At 43.4% G+C, this 19,369-nt stretch overlaps 1 protein-coding gene across 1 annotated transcript in view; it reads right to left on the bottom strand.

Annotated features, from left to right (window-relative positions):
* Window positions 1-19,369, bottom strand: part of CPS1 (carbamoyl-phosphate synthase 1) — a 172,762-nt gene that overhangs the window by 136,725 nt on the left and 16,668 nt on the right. Inside the window, exons 2-5 of the mRNA XM_073633558.1 lie at window positions 18,600-18,709; window positions 15,068-15,212; window positions 10,308-10,397; window positions 6,317-6,376 (exon numbers count right to left, since the gene is read on the bottom strand). Of these exons, the coding sequence (XP_073489659.1) occupies window positions 6,317-6,376; window positions 10,308-10,397; window positions 15,068-15,212; window positions 18,600-18,709 (405 nt within the window). The remainder of the gene's footprint in view (window positions 1-6,316; window positions 6,377-10,307; window positions 10,398-15,067; window positions 15,213-18,599; window positions 18,710-19,369) is intronic.

Raw genomic sequence — 19,369 nt, 5'->3', positions numbered from 1 at the left:
TCCATCTTCACCCGTCTTGCTTCCGGGTTCGCAGACTCCGGCTCTGCGCGCGAGAGCCGCTGGTCACGGCACAGGGCTCTGAAGGAACAGCACAGGTGGTCGTTCCTTCAGAGCTCATGCGCCAGTGATGTCACTGGCTGCATGTACAGTAAATATCCCCTAAACGGTGCATGTTTAGGAGATAATTACACTACCTATAGGTAAGTCTTATTATAGGCTTACCTGTAGGTAAAATTTAAAGATGGAAGTTTACTTTCTCCTAAAGCCCCTACATAGCTGCTTAGTTCTTTTTACTTGCTTAGAGCAGGTTGTTGGAAAAAATGCCCTTTTTTTTCTGTCTGTGTGTTTCCTTGTCACACAACAGTAAATGATCCTCTATTAGACAGTTATCACCAGAATGGGGTTGTCTCCACTGGAAGATTTCTCTTCACTTCCAGTGGCAATTGTAACATTTTGGATTACCCAACACTTTCTGTCCCAGTGACAATGGTCACCAAGATAAACAGGGGGAGTGAATGCCCTTAGCGGCAAACAAGATAGCAATAGAAAACAAACAGGATTTTAACCATTCACTAAAAAAAATTTTATGTTTTTGCTTTAGTTACACTTTTACAAGTATTTAGTATGTTGTGGGTATGTTGTGGGAACTAATGAAATACCAATCAGTCAAATAATATCTCTACGTCCACCACAGCGTCCTTTTCACATACCCTCTTACCCAAAATACAGTCCTTCCCTACAGTTCTGCTTGGCACACTTTAAGTGGATGTAAATCCTCACATATACCCAGTAAAGTTAATAGCCTCAGATGATACACAGAGATGAAACAAATCTCACTACATAAGTTTTACATGTATATCTGCTGTCTTCACCTTTCTACATTCTTTAGAAAGTGCACATGGCCTTAGAAATTTTTCTTCCAGTTTCAGCAGTGGGAGGGGAGTCTGGGTATACACTGTGTGTGAGCTGATTAGAGGAATGGCACCCCCCCACACACACACACACACATAGGCAGAGGAACAAAGAAGCTTGCAGAGCAGTGCTCTGAATAGACAAGCTAATCTATTTCTAAATTACCTCCAGGGCCGTCTTTCCGAGCGGAGGGCCGGTCGGAGCCTCACTCTGGCCCCCGCCCAGCTCTCACCTGTGTCCTACTCTCCGCTCTCTATCTCCCTGGAGAACTCAGCACTGGCAGCGGCCACCAGCTGGAATCCAGACTGGAGCGTTGGAGCCAATCAAAGCAGTGTGGGGGCGGGACTCAAAATGGGGAGAGCGAATCAGGAGCAGACAGGGCGGGTATTTGTATACACGTGACGTCATCACATACAGGTAAATCTTCGGGAAGCCCAAGTCTGAGGATGGAGACCTGAGAGGCGGGAAACCCATTACTCCGCCTTACATTATAAAATGCCAAACATTACTCCGCCTTACATTATAAACACCGCCCATTACTGCGCCCTACATTGTAAACACCGCCCATTGCTCCGCCCTACATTATAAACACCGCCCATTACTCCGCTCTTCACTTTAATAGTTACTGACGATCTAGAGTGAAGCTATTGGAATTGCATCTGCTCACCGTCACACACAGCCCCGCCTCCTCCTGACCCCGCGCCTGCAATAGACAGAATGCTGGTCCAATGCTGGGATGTGTTCTGTCTATCACAGGCGCAGGGTCAGGAGTAGGCAGGGCTGTGGAGCGGAGGCAAGTTCATGTAAGCTGTAACAGCGGCTATCTGCTCTGTGATCTCCGGCTCTCCCCTTCCTTCCTCTTCCACAGTGAGTCTGCAAGGGGCACAGTGAGGCTGCAATGTTGGGCATGGTGAGGCTGCAATGTTGGGCCTGGTGAGGCTGCAATGGGGGCACAGTGAGGCTGCAATGGGGGCACAGTGAGTCTTCAAGGGGCACAGTGACGCTGCAATATTGGGCACGCTGAGGCTGCAATGTTGGGCACGGTGAGGCTGCAATGGGGGCACAGTGAGGCTGCAATGTTGGGCACGGTGAGGCTACAATGTTGGGCAAGGTGAGGCTGCAATGTTGGGCACGGTGAGGCTGAAATGGGGGCACGGTGAGGCTACAAGGGGCGCGGTGAGTCTGCAATGGGGGCACAGTGAGTCTGCAATGGGGCACAGTGAGTCTGCAAAGGGCACAGTGGGGCTGCAAGGGGCACAGTGAGGCTGCAATGGGGGCATGGTGAGGCTGCAATGTTGGGCACGGTGAGGTTGCAATGGGGGCACAGTGAGGCTGCAATGGGGGTATGGTGAGGCTGCAATGTTGGCACGGTGAGGCTGCAAGGGGCACAGTGAGGCTGCAATATTGGGCACGGTGAGGCTACAATGTTGGGCAAGGTGAGGCTGCAATGTTGGGCACGGTGAGGCTGAAATGGGGGCACGGTGAGGTTACAAGGGGCACGGTGAGTCTGCAATGGGGTCACAGTGAGTCTGCAATGGTGGCACAGTGAGTCTGCAAAGGGCACAGTGAGGCTGCAATGTTGGGCACAGTGAGTCTGCAAGGGGCACAGTGAGTCTGCAATGGGGGCACAGTGAGGCTGCAATGGGGGCACGGTGAGGCTGCAATGGGGGCACAGTGAGGCTGCAATGGGGGCATGGTGAGGCTGCGATGTTGGCATAGAGAGGCTGCAATGTTGGGCACGATGAGGCTGCAATGGGGGCACAGTGAGGCTGCAATGGGGGCACAGTGAGGCTGCAATGTTGGCATAGAGAGGCTGCAATGTTGGGCATGGTGAGGCTGCAATGTTGGGCAGGGTGAGGCTGCAATGGGGGCACGGTGAGGCTGCAATGTTGGCACGGTGAGGCTGCAAGGGGCACAGTGAGTCTGCAAGGGGCACAGTGAGTCTGCAATGGGGGCACAGTGAGGCTGCAATGGGGGCACGGTGAGGCTGCAATGGGGGCATGGTGAGGCTGCGATGTTGGCATAGAGAGGCTGCAATGTTGGGCACGATGAGGCTGCAATGGGGGCACAGTGAGGCTGCAATGGGGGCACAGTGAGGCTGCAATGTTGGCATAGAGAGGCTGCAATGTTGGGCATGGTGAGGCTGCAATGTTGGGCAGGGTGAGGCTGCAATGGGGGCACGGTGAGGCTGCAATGTTGGCACGGTGAGGCTGCAAGGGGCACAGTGAGGCTGCAATGGGGGCACAGTGAGGCTGAAAGGGGCACAGTGAGTCTGCAATGGGGGCACAGTGAGGCTGCAAGGGGCACAGTGAGGCTGCAATGTTGGCACAGTGAGGCTGCAATGTTGGCAAAGTGAGGCTACAAGGGGCACAGTGAGGCTGCAATGTTGGGCATGGTGAGGCTGCAATGTTGGGCACGGTGAGGCTGCAATGGGGGCATGGTGAGGCTGCAATGGGGGCATGGTGAGGCTGCAATGTTGGCACGGTAAGGCTGGAATGTTGGCACAGTGAGGCTGCAATGTTGGCACAGTGAGGCTGCAATATTGGGCACAGTGAGGAATTATAATTTAATTCTTGAGAGTAGGTGCGAAAATTGGGACAGGTTTGTAGGGGCCCCAGTGCATTACTTTGCTCAGGTTACCTCCCCGACACAAATTTCCAGCTGCTTTCATCTCCTGTGTCGGAGAACTTGTCAGAAGTTATCATGTTGATAACAGAGGAATGCAGGAAGACATGCCACTTAAAGCTTTGGAAAGAGATACGTAAACACTATAGATATATGTGCCTAGGTCAGATTTCATGAATGGGGTTTACTTTAAGTTAAATGACCAGTCACATTCCACCTCACTCACATAATCCCACTGGTGCTACATGTGCCCTTGATGATAATTACTAGTTACACCAAAACTTTACCAGTTAATATTAACGGGTCAACCATTTAAATGTAAACATCCTGCTTAAGCTCATCTAATACAAAGTGCCTCTGACTACTTTTATTAGCCAGAAGACTATCTGTGTGTACATTTCTGATTTCGTTTCACTTTTTCACTAAGGGGTTAGCTTTCTTATAGAATTAGCCCCTGTCTTTACCCTTTCCAAACCCAGTGCTCTTAGTGATCACCAAAGTGTTCTCATTAAATGAGGAGAGGGGATTGGGTTGACAGTCAGGTAGCCAAGAAGTTAGGGTCTCTGATAAAGCAGGATAGAACATATTGAAGAAGTCACAGCCCCTAGCAGATGTTAAATTAAAAAAAAATTTCATATCAGACATTTCTGGATTGTTACTGTCTGGTAATCAATAAACCATCTAGGAACTGCTAAAAGCCATCTTAAAAAGCAGTGGAACAGTATTGCACAGCAGGGGGTTCATGACGGGAGGCCGCAATTAAGGATTCATCACCTAGGAGAAGGTCCTCCCATACCCTGCCCTGCAGTGGGTTATGGAGATAAAAGGGCAAACCATGTACCTCCTGTTGGGATGAAGATGAGAATACGTGAATGGTTTTCTCTCAACTGGAAGATTAAAGGTTAAATTGTGGTGAAAATGTTGACCTGGGTCAAGAAATTTGCCCACAGTGTGACAACACCATCTGCTGGAGGATATTGAAGGTAGTGGCCTAATCCCTGAAATTTACTGATAATTGATGATTGGACAGGGGACTATACATGGGGCAAATAGGAGTGTCAATGTGGATGGTGTTTGTGTGTGTTATAAAATGCAGAGTCAGGCCATTTTGACTGTTCCTTTTTGAGAGCCCAGCCACGATACAGAAAGTGTGGCCAGACATACATAATTTACTTACATATCATCTCTGTTTTAATTCTTATGTACTCTCATTGTAAATTAATAAGATCTTTGCTTCTTTGAGCTTGTGTATATATATATATATGTATAATATATATACAGTATCTCACAAAAGTGAGTACACCCCTCACATTTTTGTAAATGTTTTATTATATCTTAACACTGAAGAAATAACACTTTGCTACAATGTAAAGTAGTGAGCGTACAGCTTGTATAATAGTGTAAAATTTTCTGTCCCCTCAAAATAACTCAACACACAGCCATTAATGTCTAAACTGCTGGCAACAAAAGTCAGTACACCCCTAAGTGAAAATGTCCAAATTGGGCACAATTAGCCATTTTCCCTCCCTGGTGTCATGTGACTAGTTAGTGTTACAAGGTCTCAGGTGTGAAAGGGGAGCGGCTGTGTTAAATTTGGTGTTATTGCTCTCACTCTCTCATACTGGTCACTGGAAGTTCAACATGACACCTCATGGCAAAGAGCTCTTTTCAGATCCTCAGAGAGTTCTTTGTCATGCGGTGCCATGTTGAACTTCCAGTGACCAGTATGAGAAAGTGAGAGTGATAACACCATATATAACACACCTGCTCCCCATTCACACCTAAGACCTTGTAACACTAATGAGTCACATGACACCAGGGAGGGAAAATGGCTAATTGTTCCCAATTTGGACATTTTCACTTAGGGATGTACTCACTTTTGTTGCCAGCGGTTTAGACGTTATTGGCTGTGTGTTGAGTTATTTTGAGGGGACAGCAAATTTACACTGTTATACAAGCTGTACACTCACTACTTTACATTGTAGCTAAGTGTTATTTCTTCAGTGTTGTCACATGAAAAGATATAATAAAATATTTACAAAAATGTTAGGGGTGTACTCACTTTTGTGAGTATATATATATATATATACAGTATCTAGGGAAAAACACCCATAGACTAGAACTTAGCTAAGGCTTAGCTAGGACAGTAGAGTCAGCAAGAAGTCAGGACACCTAGTTACAAAGTTAAACTAAATTAAGGAAGCAAGTGATAGCTAATGTTAGTAAAAACATTTATAATAGAATGCTTACAGTGTCTGACAGGTTGGATTTTATTTTACTAACTTGACCAGAGCCTGGGCTGTTAGCGGTGGCCTGCCATCAGTGCTGCAAGACAAGACCCCATCTGAAAGCCCTAATAAGCACTCTTGTCATTTTCTGGTCCTAGGCAGTAGAACAGATTGTTCCTGCTATATGCATTAAAATAAATATGCCTGCATCCCCACTTCACTATATCTCCAGATCCCATTGAAAAAAGTGTTCCAACGGCCCTACCTTGAAACTATTTTTTTGAATACCAATAACACAGAGCATTGTACATATTTTATTGTTTTTTCTTAATGCAGTTAGAAAATGTTATTATGCATTTCAAGGTTGACACATTGTACATTTTGCACTTACACTTGGCAGAATTTGTAGGTTTTTAAGGAGCTGACATTTTTCAAAATATCAATTTGTGGCTAAGAACTACAAATGTCTAAATATGTGCTGTTGGCATTCTTTAGTGCTAGACACAGTGAAAGATAATAATATCATTTTAAATAAGCAAAAGTAAGAGTACCTTGTTGTCTCTGATCTTTTTTGCAAGCATTCTGGTATCAATCCCACAAAGTGCAGGAACCTAATAGGGAGAAAAATGTGTTAAAATTAATGGAGACTTAGCATTAGGTTTTATGAAAACATAGACTAACTTTCCCGGTGCCAGAAACTGATGTTTAGATGAATTGGCCTTTAAAAGAGGAGAATAATACTGGGTGATATGGTGAAAGGTTTGAAAAAAAAACATATGGACCAGGACAAAAACCAGCAATTTCTTACAGAAGGAAAGGAACAGGGATATATAGCACTGTTTTTTTATGCAATTCCAGTGTTTCCACTTTATATATCCAACACATTTTAACAATATGTAAAAAATAGTTACAGTATGATGGGACCAAAAATTGGAGAACAAAGGACTAAAAATTGAAACTTCACCTTTGAACAAGGTTTCCTAAATAGACCGAATTGCAAAATGGGAAAGGAGGAAAATCAGTAAGCAAACAATTTGGCAAATTGCATTGACAGTAAAATATGGGAGATGATCACCTCTAGAACATACTCTTAATAAAGTAATTTTGATGATGAAATGCATCGGAAGTGGCCTAGCAGCAACTGGATGTGGATCTGTGAGGCAGAGAGCCAGGGAGACATGCTGAGAAGCAAGGTAGCTGGCTTGAGCTCTGTGAAGAGAGGGAGGAGAAGTCCCTAAGCAGCCTGTGTACTGACATATGTTATGTAATCTGTAAGTGTGTGCTTATGAGTATGCCTAATTGCTTTAAATAAATACTTGATTTTAGCCATATCATTCCATGCTCTTATGATACAAATGCCATGGAGAAAGAGGGAGAGGAAGATTTGCATATCCTGCCTGGATTACTGCAGCTCAGAGCTTTATTAGCCTATCTTTGGAAAAAAAAGTGGGCAATTTGAACTGGTGGGTGTCTGTCTATCAGAGTGGAGGAGACAGGATTTTGAGATTATATGAAGATTTTAGGGCAGCGATGGTGAACCTTGGCACCCTAGCTCTTTTGGAACTACATTTCCCATGATGCTCAACTACACTGCAGTGTGCATGAACATCATGGGAAATGTAGTTCCAAAACATCTGGGGTGCCAAGGTTTGCCATCACTGGGTATTTTAGGGTATTGCATGAAGAAGCACTTTGGATATTAGTTGTCTGTTTGTTTTGGAATGATTGGAAATTTGTAAACTAGTGATAGGTCATTCATGAAGTAGTGACTTTAATATATGATTGCAGACTTTGGCTCATTAACATCGCACAGTGTGGATTACCTATACACATGTTACTTATATTTTTTTTTCATTTCTATTTTTTGCTATATATATTTCTTAGTTTTATTTGAATTTATGTGCATTTTGTAGGATCTATTAGTACAGTGCATTATTTTAGAAAGATATCAGTTTTATTGATTTAATTAAAACAAGGGTGAGCCTTTTTAAATTGTCCTGTGTCTCAGTTGTGATTTAAATGATACAGCTAATATTTTGCTCCATTACCAGACATACAACCTTGACATAATTGCTAAGAATAAGTCAACACATTACACATTGGAGTAAAAATTTTGACTCCCGCCTCCTCCCCCTCCCTCTTACACATTAGCAAAAAAATACATTTATTTGAAAAACTTTTTTTTTTTCTTTACTTGCTAAATCTTAGACTAGGCCAGGATGACATCAGGCCTTCCACTCCTCCCATGCATGACATCTTACAAATTGCCTCCTGGGATGTGTTATGTAGCCATTCTAGGAGGTGTTGGGTCTCTACCAGTTCTCCATGGCTTGTGATTCTTATGGGATTGGGGGGCTGAGTAAAGTTCCTCTTTAACCCTACACTGTTCTTTACTTAATGGCAGGACAAACATTTTAGTGTGGCTTGAAATATCTGGATAGCATATACAGTATGTAATGCCAGACTTTCACTTTCTAATGCCCCGTACACACGGTCGGATTTTCCGATGGAAAATGTCCGATCGGAGCGTGTTGTCGGATATTCCGACCGTGTGTGGGCTCCATCGGACATTTTCCTTCGGATTTTCCGACACACAAAGTTGGAGAGCAGGAGATAAAATTTTCCGACAACAAAATCCGTTGTCGGAAATTCCGATCGTGTGTACACAAATCCGACGGACAAAGTGCCAGGCATGCTCAGAATAAATAAAGAGATGAAAGCTATTGGCCACTGCCCCGTTTATAGTCCCGACGTACGTGTTTTACGTCACCGCGTTCAGAACGATCGGATTTTCCGACAACTTTGTGTGGCCGTGTGTATGCAAGACAAGTTTGAGCCAACATCCATCGGAAAAAATCCTAGGATTTTGTTGTCGGAATGTCCGAACAAAGTCCGACCGTGTGTACGGGGCATAATGCAACAACCCTGTTACTTGTCCTACCCTGGTTTAGTATATTGCAACAATGTGCAAACTGAAAGGCTTATTGGACTTTGTTTCTGCTGATAATTGGAGAAAGATTGGTGCAACAAAATTGAGAATAAATAAAAGACCCTTTTAATTGCAGTATTCATATTACAATTAAGCCCTTAAAAAATGTATGTTCTATTCCTCGTGCGGTTCTGATATGTTGCATTAAAACTAAATAGCCACAAGATGGCAATGTTGTACAAGTTGCCTGTTGCAAATATAAAATCAATTCTTATATTGTTGGATCTGGGTATTTAACCTTAACACTACCAATCTGAATATATACTGTATATATATATATATATATATATATATATATATATATATATATATATGTACTTTGCGTTAAAATACCTTCTGTTTTAAAAAGGCTTTGATGCGCAGTGGCCAACCTTTTATTTCTTTCGAGCTTGACTAGCTATGCTTTCTTTTTGCTTCTCAAACTGCATTTCATACAAAGATAGATATCGCACTGAGGTTGGCTGACAAGTGTAAAAACTGCACAATACAATTTTGAAAAAATGTCTTTGTAAGATTAGGCTGTAATTTCTTTTTGTGCTATAAACCAATTGTTAAGGATACACAGTTGGTTACTGGGACAGAAAAAAAGGTTAACTGCCTTGTCTCCACCCACTATCCTTTACAATAAGTCCTGGTTCCCAGCTGTGCAACGTTTCATGCGACTTAGCAGTTCAAAGTCGCATGACAAGTCGCACCGATTTGAAATTTTAAAAAGGTTCCTGCACTGTTTCTGTGCGATTTCAGTGTGACTTGCATTGACATCTGTTAAATGAAGTCGCACAGATGTCAGCAAGCCGCATGTGAAATCGCACTGATAGTTGGCTTTGAAGTCGTACAGATGTCAGCAAGCCGCACATGAAATTGCGCTGATAGTTGGCTTCAAAGCTGCACTGGTGTGAACCAGGGCTTAAATACAAATACAGTTTTTTTCCTGATGTGTCATGTCTTATGGGTTTATGTTTGCATGTGTAAGATTTTAGTAAGAAATGTACTATATCCTTTTTTTCTTTAATGTGCTGTACATAAAATTCAATCAAATATTTAAATATGCAGTACAAATAAAGGTTCCTATATAACAGGACCAAATCCAGTGACTATATGAAGCACAAGGCTGATAAAGTAAACAAAACTTTCTTTTTCTTCTCTCTGACTGAGCCAAATCCTCCTTTTTTTACATCTCACGCGTTCCCCCTCCCAGGCACTGCAGCTCACAATGGGAGGGTTTAAGTTACAGAGACATCGCTCCAAATCCAGAAAGCAGTGAGCCGGACTAGGTGTGGTCAGGTGCTGACTGACAAGCTACAAGCTTGTGAATCAGTAGTGACACTACTTACCGGTATATTCTCACCCCTGCAACATTTTAGTTTTTTTTTTATTATTATTATTATTATTATAGAAGGCCATAGTGCTAACATAAGTAGGTAAAAAACTTTTTTTTTAAAGAAATTTTGATTAAAAGAAATGTTAAAAAATATGTGTAGATGTTTAAAATTTGTATAAAGCATATGCAATTTATTTCTCCCCCTGAGAACCAGCGAGGATCTGATACAAACCTTTTCTTCATGCAGCCATTCAGATAGTGACTTGACTGCCCCCCAGTGACTGTACTCATGACTGTAATCGAGCACTAGCAGACCAGATGCCTAAGAAAAAAATTAAACATTAAAAACGTATCAGTAATTACCAGTAACACATATATAAGATATTGTTACTTTTATTCTGGCATTATTAGGATATTTAAAGTGATAGCGATGCATAGATTAACCCATAATGGGTGTTTTGCAGCATTTTGCAGTTTTGTGTGTTTACAAATCTATTGCAGCGTGGTTGCCACAATGTTATTTAGCAGCTTGGGCCTACACTCCACATTAAATCTTATGAAGGTGTCTAGAATGCAACAAACAACATGTGTATTTGTGGGATTGCAGAGTGGTAGTACAGGTATAGGGGAGGAGCTAAGGAAATAATGCTCTGCCCGTGCAGTGCCAGAAAGCATTTTGCATGGTTGGGTTGGAATAAGAAGGTCGGAGTAAGAAGTAAGTAAGAAGATTTTGACAAGCAGCAGTGCACAACCAAGGATACCACACAGGCACAACTCATATCTCATTGGATCGAGGAAAAAATAGGTACAAGACTGGGTTGGAATTAAAAATTAGGTGCTACTGCACTAAGTACAGTCACACAGGCTTTATACTTTGCATACAATATATCATTATCCATATACACATCCTTTAAGCAGGGCTGTATTTGCCATAATGACACTCAGAGGTAGGGATGGTCTCGATGTTCGAGTCGAACGTAAGTTTGACTCGAACATCGGGTGTTCGCCAGTTCAGTGAATACCGAACATTTGCCTTTAGCAAATCATGGCTCAGGGGGCTAAGTCCACGCCCCACACTATATAAGGCTACTTACACGGCGACCGTATATAGTGTAATGATTGAGAGAATGTTAGCTAGAGGCAGTTTAGTTAGTGGCGTGCAGGCAGTTTAGTATATATATATATATATATATATATATATATATATACATATACATATACATACACAGTGTAGTCAGTGTAGTGTAGACTATATATACAGTGCAGACAGTGTATCAATATTAATATAAATATATCAGTGTACGCCAAAATCTTTAAAAAAACAGCGCGGGGCCCCCCAAAAATCCCTTTGGGTCTGGCATAGATTTTAAGGGGAACTCCACGCCAAAGTTTTTTTAAAAAGTGGTGTGGGGTCCCCCCAAAATCTATACCAGACCCTTATCCGAGCAAGCAGCCTGGCAGGACAAGAAAGGGGGGATAAGTGAGCGCCCCCCTCCTTAACCATACCAGGTAGCTTGCCCTCAACATGGGGAGGGGGGCAAGGGCCTCGTCCCCACAACCCTGGCCTGGTGGTTGTGGGGGTCTGTGGGTGGGGGCTTATCAGAATATGGAAGCTCCCTTTATCAAGGGGGCCCCCAGATCATGGTCCCCCCCCTATGTGAATGGGTATGGGGTACATTGTACCCCTACTTATTCACCAAAAAAAGTGTCAAAAAGTAAAAACCACAAAAGACAGTTTTTGACAATTACTTCATTAAAAAAGTGTCCCGCGATGTCCATACATCTTCAATCACGCCGCACGACGGACCCGAAAAATAGAAAAAAAAAAAAAGAAGCTTTGCCTCGATGGGAGGCGTCCCGCCGACTGCTGTCTTTTCGCTGTGACAGCTGTTATATAGGCAAGGGCGGGGCCACCCAGTGACGTAACCGAGTGACCCGGGTCCCTTCTGATGTCATGTGCCATCAGAGGGGGTGGGGCCATCTGGTTACATCAGCGGGTGGCCCTACCCTTGCCTCTGACCCTATCCTGTCCTCCAGGCTACTTGCTCGGATAAGGGTCTGGTATGGGATTTGGGGGAGACCCCACGCCAATTTTTTTTACATTTAGGTGTGGAGTTCCCCATAAAATCCCCTTGGGCCTGGTAGAAATTTTGGGGGGGACCCCGCAAAGTTTTTTTTTTACATTTGGGCATTTTTTTCCTTTATTTTTATCTATGTTGCCGGGAGCCGGCAATCAGTGCTGTGTTTTGGCCTAGGCCAACAAGGCCCAGGCCTAGGGCGGCACTTTGTGGGGGGGCGGCAAAAAGCCGCCCCCCCCCCCCAAAACGGCACCCGCTCTCCTCCCGCACAGCAGGGCACATCAGGAGTACAGCTTGGGAGTGCAGTGGCCTCGCGGCTGCAGATGGGGCCAGGAAGCAGTTAAATCAGGAGCTGTCAAGCCACCCCTGTAAAGCTGTGATTCTCTTTCTCTGATGTGGCCAATCATGGGGAGAGAAACAGCAGGGAGGAAGCTGGGCGGCGGCATGACAAAACCAATTAGAGCCGCTCTCTCTCTTTCTTCTCTCTTCTCTGTTCAGCTGACAGAAAGGGGAGGGGGGGCGAGCGGGGGAGTTCTCTGGTAAATGGAGCAGTGCTGTGACAGGGAGAGGAGAGATGAGGGCTGTCTGTGTATCTCCCCCGCTCGCCCCCCCCTCCTCTTTCTGTCAGCCGAAGAGAGAAGAGAGAGAGAGCGGCTCTAATTGGTTTTCCTGTGCCGCTGCCCAGCTTCCTGAATGCTGTTTCTCACCCCATAATTGGCCACAGCAGAGGGATAATCAGAAGACTTTGGGGGCATCATGGGAAGAGTAATCCCTGAAAAATGGCAGCCCTGTGTGTGTCCACAGACATCATGCTACAGCCCCCAGCATGCATGCACTCTGCTGGGGGGGGGGTTACAGGAGGAGAAAAAGAGAGTACTGTGCTGGGGGAAGCCAGATAGGGAGCCACGCTGTACCCGCACCACCAGAGCCACGCTGTACCCGCACCACCAGAGAGCCACGCTGTACCCGCACCACCAGAGAGGGAGCCACGCACCACCAGAGAGAGAGCCACGTTGTTCCCGCACCACCAGAGAGACGTTGTTCCCGCAACACCAGAACCACGCTGTACCCGCACCACCAGAGAGCCACGCTGTACCCGCACCACCAGAGAGCCACGCTGTACCCGCACCACCAGAGAGCCATGCTGTACCCGCACCACCAGAGAGCCACGCTGTACCCGCACCACCAGAGAGCCACGCTGTACCCGCACCAACAGAGGGGGAGAAAGATGAAGCCACTGCCAGGGTAGAGATGCTACACTACTGACTAGAGTTGGCCTGGGCAACCCAGAGTGAGTGAACGTCCAGCTGGAGGGATCACTGTTGCAGTTTCACCGGATCTGGTAAGAGAGCCTGTTGGCCATTATTCATTACTGTTCTCAGGAACTGAGCCATTAGGAAGTACCTAACCTGATATCCTCTAGGCCAACCCTAGTGACGCCACTGTCCCAGAGCCCAAAACAAGTTACGGCACTGAGTTTCAGTAACTGGCCAGACAGGGATGTGCCAGCGTGGGCACCCAGGACATCTGCCGCCCGGAGTCCCACAAGCGGCGATGGGCTTTCAGTAGCAGCCGACACCTCTCTCCCCACTGTCAGCCACACACACTCAGTACACAGCCAGGAGGAGGAGGAGCCACAGAGGAGGGACACGACTTCAGTGCAAGAACCTCCCAAAGCACCCAGCACATATCCCCTTACCCCCAAATGAAAAGATGCTGTATCGCTCACTGTCCTCCTCCCGCGGCGTCCCTTTGTCCTCTTCCCGTGGCGTCCCTCTGTCCTCCCATGAAGATGACAGGGCGGATCTTAAAAAGGAAGGGGTGTGGCCTTGACAGGAAGGGGTGGGTCATAGTTAAATTAGGGGGTGCGCGAGCTTAGTCAGGCCTAGGGCAGCACAAAACCTAAATACACCACTGCCGGCAATATAGATAAAAATAAATATTTAAAGGAATATTTCATTTTTATTGTTTCACTTCAAGCATTCTTACAATCACTGCTCCTAAAAAAAACGGTTGTTTTAAAAACTTTTTTTGCATTGACACATGTCCCCTGGGGCAGTATGCGGGTCCCCATACACTTTTTATGGCATCAACTTGCATATAAGCCTTTAAAATTAGCACTTTTGATTTGTCATGTTCGTGTCCCATAGACTTTAATAGGGTTTGCATGTTCGCACAAATTTTTTGCCTGTTCGCATGTTCTGGTGCGAACCAAACTGGGGGGTATTTGGCCCATCCCTACTTAGAGGCCATACTCAGGTTTGTTGAAACATAGGCAGTAACAAGCTTTAAAATTTACAAACTGTAATCATATCTTTTCTTTCTTTTTTTCCTCTTTCTAGACATCTGTGACAAAATTCAGCAAACTAGAGTGGGACATGTGTGCAGGATAAGTTAAGAGTCAGAACACTCACTATAATTCAAGAAACATAAAATATCTTCCTTCTTTTGTTTGTTGGTATGTACAATTAGAAATTAGATGTGACTATAAGACAGCCATTATATTTTCACCTAAAATACATTTTAGCTGTAGCTATTTCTTTAAAAAAATCTCACGAGACAGGGGAGGAAAGCTTGTGCAAAAGGGCATCATTATTCAGGTATACATGATGTCTAAATCCAGCCCTTGCATTGAATATGGACATTCTAGTGAATACAAATGAAACATTTGTTTCTATGGGTCACCCATATAACTGACCTTGCAACTGACCATATCTAGTACAAAGTTCTCATGTTAACTCCAGCACACAGCAGACATACGGAGTTTGCATGATCACAATGGGAAATCAGCCAGACTGTACATTTTACAGTGTGTCAATTATTGATTTTAACAAGATAATACAAATATTTAAAGAGAAAGTTCATACAGTACATAGAAATGGGGAAAAAACTAAAGCATGGCAAGGCCTTTTACCTGGATATTCTCAGACTCAATGTATTTCATAAGGCCATAGGCATCACGGGCCTTGGTATCGGGTGCACCGCCATTTCCAATTATTGGGTTGGTAAGAGTGAGAATCTGACCATGATAGCTTGGATCTGTCACAGCTTCTACATATCTAGAAACACAAGGTGGAAGAGTGAATAGACCTGACATCTCTGTCTAGGACAGTGGTTCTCAACTCCAGTCCTCAGGACCCACCAACAGGCCAGGTTTGCAAGATAGCTGAAATACATTACAGGTGATATCACTTGCTGCTCAGTGATTGCAGTATTCTAGTCTGCAACTCCCCAAGGTAATACATAAAATCTGGCCTGTTGGTGGGTCCCGAGGACTGGAGTTGAGAACCACTGGTCTAGGAGATAAAGCACATTCATCTGAACATGGGAACTGCAGTACAATTTTGTTGTTCCTTGTTCTTGAGGGATCTCCTTGCATCTTAGTGCAAGGAGTATGTATAAACCCTTGTTCTGGAGGGATCTCTTTGCATCTTAGTGCAAGGAGTATGTATAAACCCAAGTGCTAATTCCCCTATGAACTTAAGCACATTAAAGTAATTTTAAAGGTAATTTTCAATATTTTCTGCAGCTTTCATACCTCCTTAATAATATAATGCATTATAATGAGGATTTTGCCTCTAGTTTTAAATTTAGCTGCATAGACCATGCTTAAAGTGTGTGTTTATGTAGCGCTATCCCCCACAGGAGCTGCTCGTTAGGATGGGCTCTCTGCTCTTTGCCTCAACCACTTTAAGAACTTCAGCCCCTAGGTGAGCTAGAGTGTATAAAGTGTGCAATATCACAGAAAATTACCAAAAGTAATACTTAGTAGTTAGTACCCAGTAGTAAGACTATATCAAAGAGGCATTGAAGCAGTTAAATGGAAACATAACATATTGTCACCTTCTATGGTTGGTAACAAAGTAAGCATAAACATTTTTAACAATGGTAGTAACACAAGTCAGCATACAAGGTCATTAGTAATAAGGACTAGACACGAGATGACACTTGCCGTCCACATCAGCATAAACAGTAGCAAAGTCACTTACAGCACAGCAGTGAGCAGTAATATAGCTTGATTCATCAAACGAAATTTACGCTGTGCAGGAACTATACTGCCAAAGTGCAATAATGGCTACTATGCTAGGCCTAGACCATAGTCTATAGAAATGAAGGAAAGGGGAGAAGGGAACAAAGGGGACTCGCAGGATAGCTTTACAGGAGGGGCTATTCTTCTGCCAGATAGCATTGGGGCCATTTAGGAAGCACTGGTGCACTTAACAACAGTTTCAATAAACCAGCATGTAGTAAATTGGCAGTGCCCTCTCACCAGTCCCTGTGGTGCCGCTGTGAACTCTAGCTGTAAAAAAAGTGGTCCCCCTCTCTACAGAATGCATCTGGAGTTTCAGTGGTGGGAAGTAGAGGGTGATGGGATACTCTGGTCTCCTTGCAACAACGGTGCAGATACAATCGCTGTGGTCTGTGCTGTGCTGCCTCAGGTGTCTTTGCTGTTCTGGCCTCTCAGCTGTCTGGTCCATATGCAGCAGATGTGCTTCCATCAGTTCCATCAGTTCCCTCAGTGTTCCCTCAGTGCAAAAGAGAGAGAGCCTAGCTGAACAATCTCAGAAAAGCAGCTCCACTCCTCCTCCTTGCCCCAATGTCTCTTTGAAATTATAGTGCAAATGGTCCATAAGGTTCACAAGATTTCTTACTTCCTGGACTTCAAATCCTCAGCGTTCTGCATAGGAATCCATAGGCTTTTCTAGCTATAGTTCACCCTCTCCTGACTGGAGGGGATAGTGCAACACAACATTCAGCACAACAGCAGAAAGTGAAAGTAAACTGATTGTAAAGAGGGAAATGTCTTCTTCTCTATGTTACTGTAGTCCAGGATCTGGCTACATATAGCCAAAACGATACGTTTTGGACAGAGTAGGGTTTGATTAAAACCCCTAACAGCTTATTTTTTGCTGTTTGTGTACCATTGGGGTTATTTTCTTTTCCTTCTTGCCGCAAAGGTGCGAAAGGATGTTAAAATAAATCTCCCAAAGTGATTTTTTTTCCCATCTTAGAGCGTTGCCCCGACGGAAGGTCCCAGTGCACCCCCTTCACCGGGGCACCACTGACGACATTCTATTGGACAAAACGCTGCGTAGGGTGGAGCTCTGATGTCACAACGCTGTCACGTGTCGACTGCGGCCATCTTTGTTGTTGGAAAATAATGCTATCCATAACAGACTGCTGCTTCTGATATGCTTGTTTTTATTTGCTAAAATGTGAGTACCCTGGCTGTTTTTAAAGAAATGTGATCCTGGTTTTTATATACTACACCAGAGTTATGCAATTAGCGGACCTCCAGCTGTTGAAAAACTACAAGTCCCATCATGCCTCTGCCTCTGGGTGTCATGCTTGTGGCTGTCCGAGTCTTGCTATGCCTCATGGGACTTGTAGTTCTGCAACAGCTGGAGGTCCACTAATTGCATAACCCTGTACTACACTATGAGGAGTTGCTTTCTTGTATTCACTGCATGCACCTTTGCCTAGTGTGTTGATGTTCGGTAGAGGATAAGTTCGTGCTCACCTAATTGTGTCTTTGTCTACACCATGGGTAGTTCCATCTTTTTCCCTGAACAAGGACTTTATTTTAAACACTATGGACTTTTACTTTTAATTTTAATGATATGTTTCTAGCGCTGCATACATTTATTTTTTATGCTTTTTATTGTCACTATACTATTTATGTCAGCTGCTTTATTAGTACTAGTGCAGTGATTAACTTTGAATTTATTAATTGTAATTACTAGTCACTAGTTTGGACTGTGATATCAGGGTCTTCTGTGGCATGTTCTTATCCTCCTTTCTCTTCTTTTTGGATCTATGGTTACAAGGCTGCTATTGTCAGCCTTCCTTGCAATTGTTTTATCTATTAAAATGAGGCTTTGAGTAGATTATAGTGAGAAATTCTTCTTTGGCCTCTGTTTGCTTTTGGTATTGTAATTGCCATTGCTTAAGACTGTTCATGTGTTATATTCTCTAATTCTCTAATTGTGTAAAACTCTAATATAAACTTTTGAAAGTAAATTGTCTGCATTCAGTGCACTGCAAAAGCACAAAAAAACACAAGTCAGTGTTAATCTCGCCTTACTGTCTCCATGCTAACTACCCACTGCAGTACTGCTCATGCACTTCTTATCTCCATAGGTCCTAACAGAACATCTATCCACATCCACCTAATAATGATCAGTGCCTCCACTTGAAGGAGGAACTAACATAATAAGGGAAGGCTGGTAAAATCTTTCCTATGATAGACTGTTTTATACTTGTTATGTTCCTTTAAAATATATTTACTTATCAATGATAAAGCAAACTAAAATAATTTACAATGTTGATGGAAGAAAAAATCTCTTAAATTAAATGGAAATGTAGGCTTCTGTATGATCAGTTCCAATATACCATATTTAAAACAATTTTTTTTAATAAAAGTAATTATTTTAGGTTTTACTCACCCGCCCAAACCAGTGTTAAAGATGACCTCACCGGCAACCGATGCAGGGTGCCCAAACGAATATCCTTTGATTTTTGTGCCATCTTCCAACACTAAATTAGCAGTTTGTGCCTAAATAGAACAAGTGTAATCATTAAATGGAACACACAATCAATGGTATGAAGTTTACAGTGTATTTGATTTCATAGGCCCTCAGTAAATATTAAGAAAAATACATTCATTACATTTTTTAAAGTTTGGTAACAATAAAACATTGAAGATAAAAACAATTTATGAAAACATTACTATACATTACTATATGAATAGCATTTGTGTCAGAGTTTTCATTAGTGTCCACGGGAATTTAATTCATATTTAGGTCTTTATTATGGTTACTTGGTTACCAGATTAAGTGATTCTTCCATATAGTCCTATGGCGAATCCTCTAGGGTCATGGCAATATTAAAGCTAGCCTAGTCCATACAATGAATTTACAAATCAATTTTTTTATGCAGGGCCATATTATAAAAATACTGATTGATTCACCAATGTTTGTGCCTAGATTGAGCAATGCATTGCTCCATTAAACAGAAAAATTACATTTCATCCAATAATTTATTATAGATTAGCCTTTTTCAACCAGGGTGCCTGGAGGTTGGATGCCTACAAATTTATCACAAATTGTATACAAGACAGCAGGTGGACCAAGCCTGCCTTTTAGGTACACAAAGCCATGGTTTTCATTGTGCACCATTACAACTTTCTAGACACTGGCATCCTAACAACCAATGA

This window comes from Aquarana catesbeiana, linkage group LG06 (assembly GCF_042186555.1).
Source record: "Aquarana catesbeiana isolate 2022-GZ linkage group LG06, ASM4218655v1, whole genome shotgun sequence".
NCBI lineage: Eukaryota > Metazoa > Chordata > Amphibia > Anura > Ranidae > Aquarana > Aquarana catesbeiana.
The sequence above is the reverse complement of the archived record's forward strand: the minus strand, read 5'-3'. Positions and strand labels throughout refer to the sequence as shown.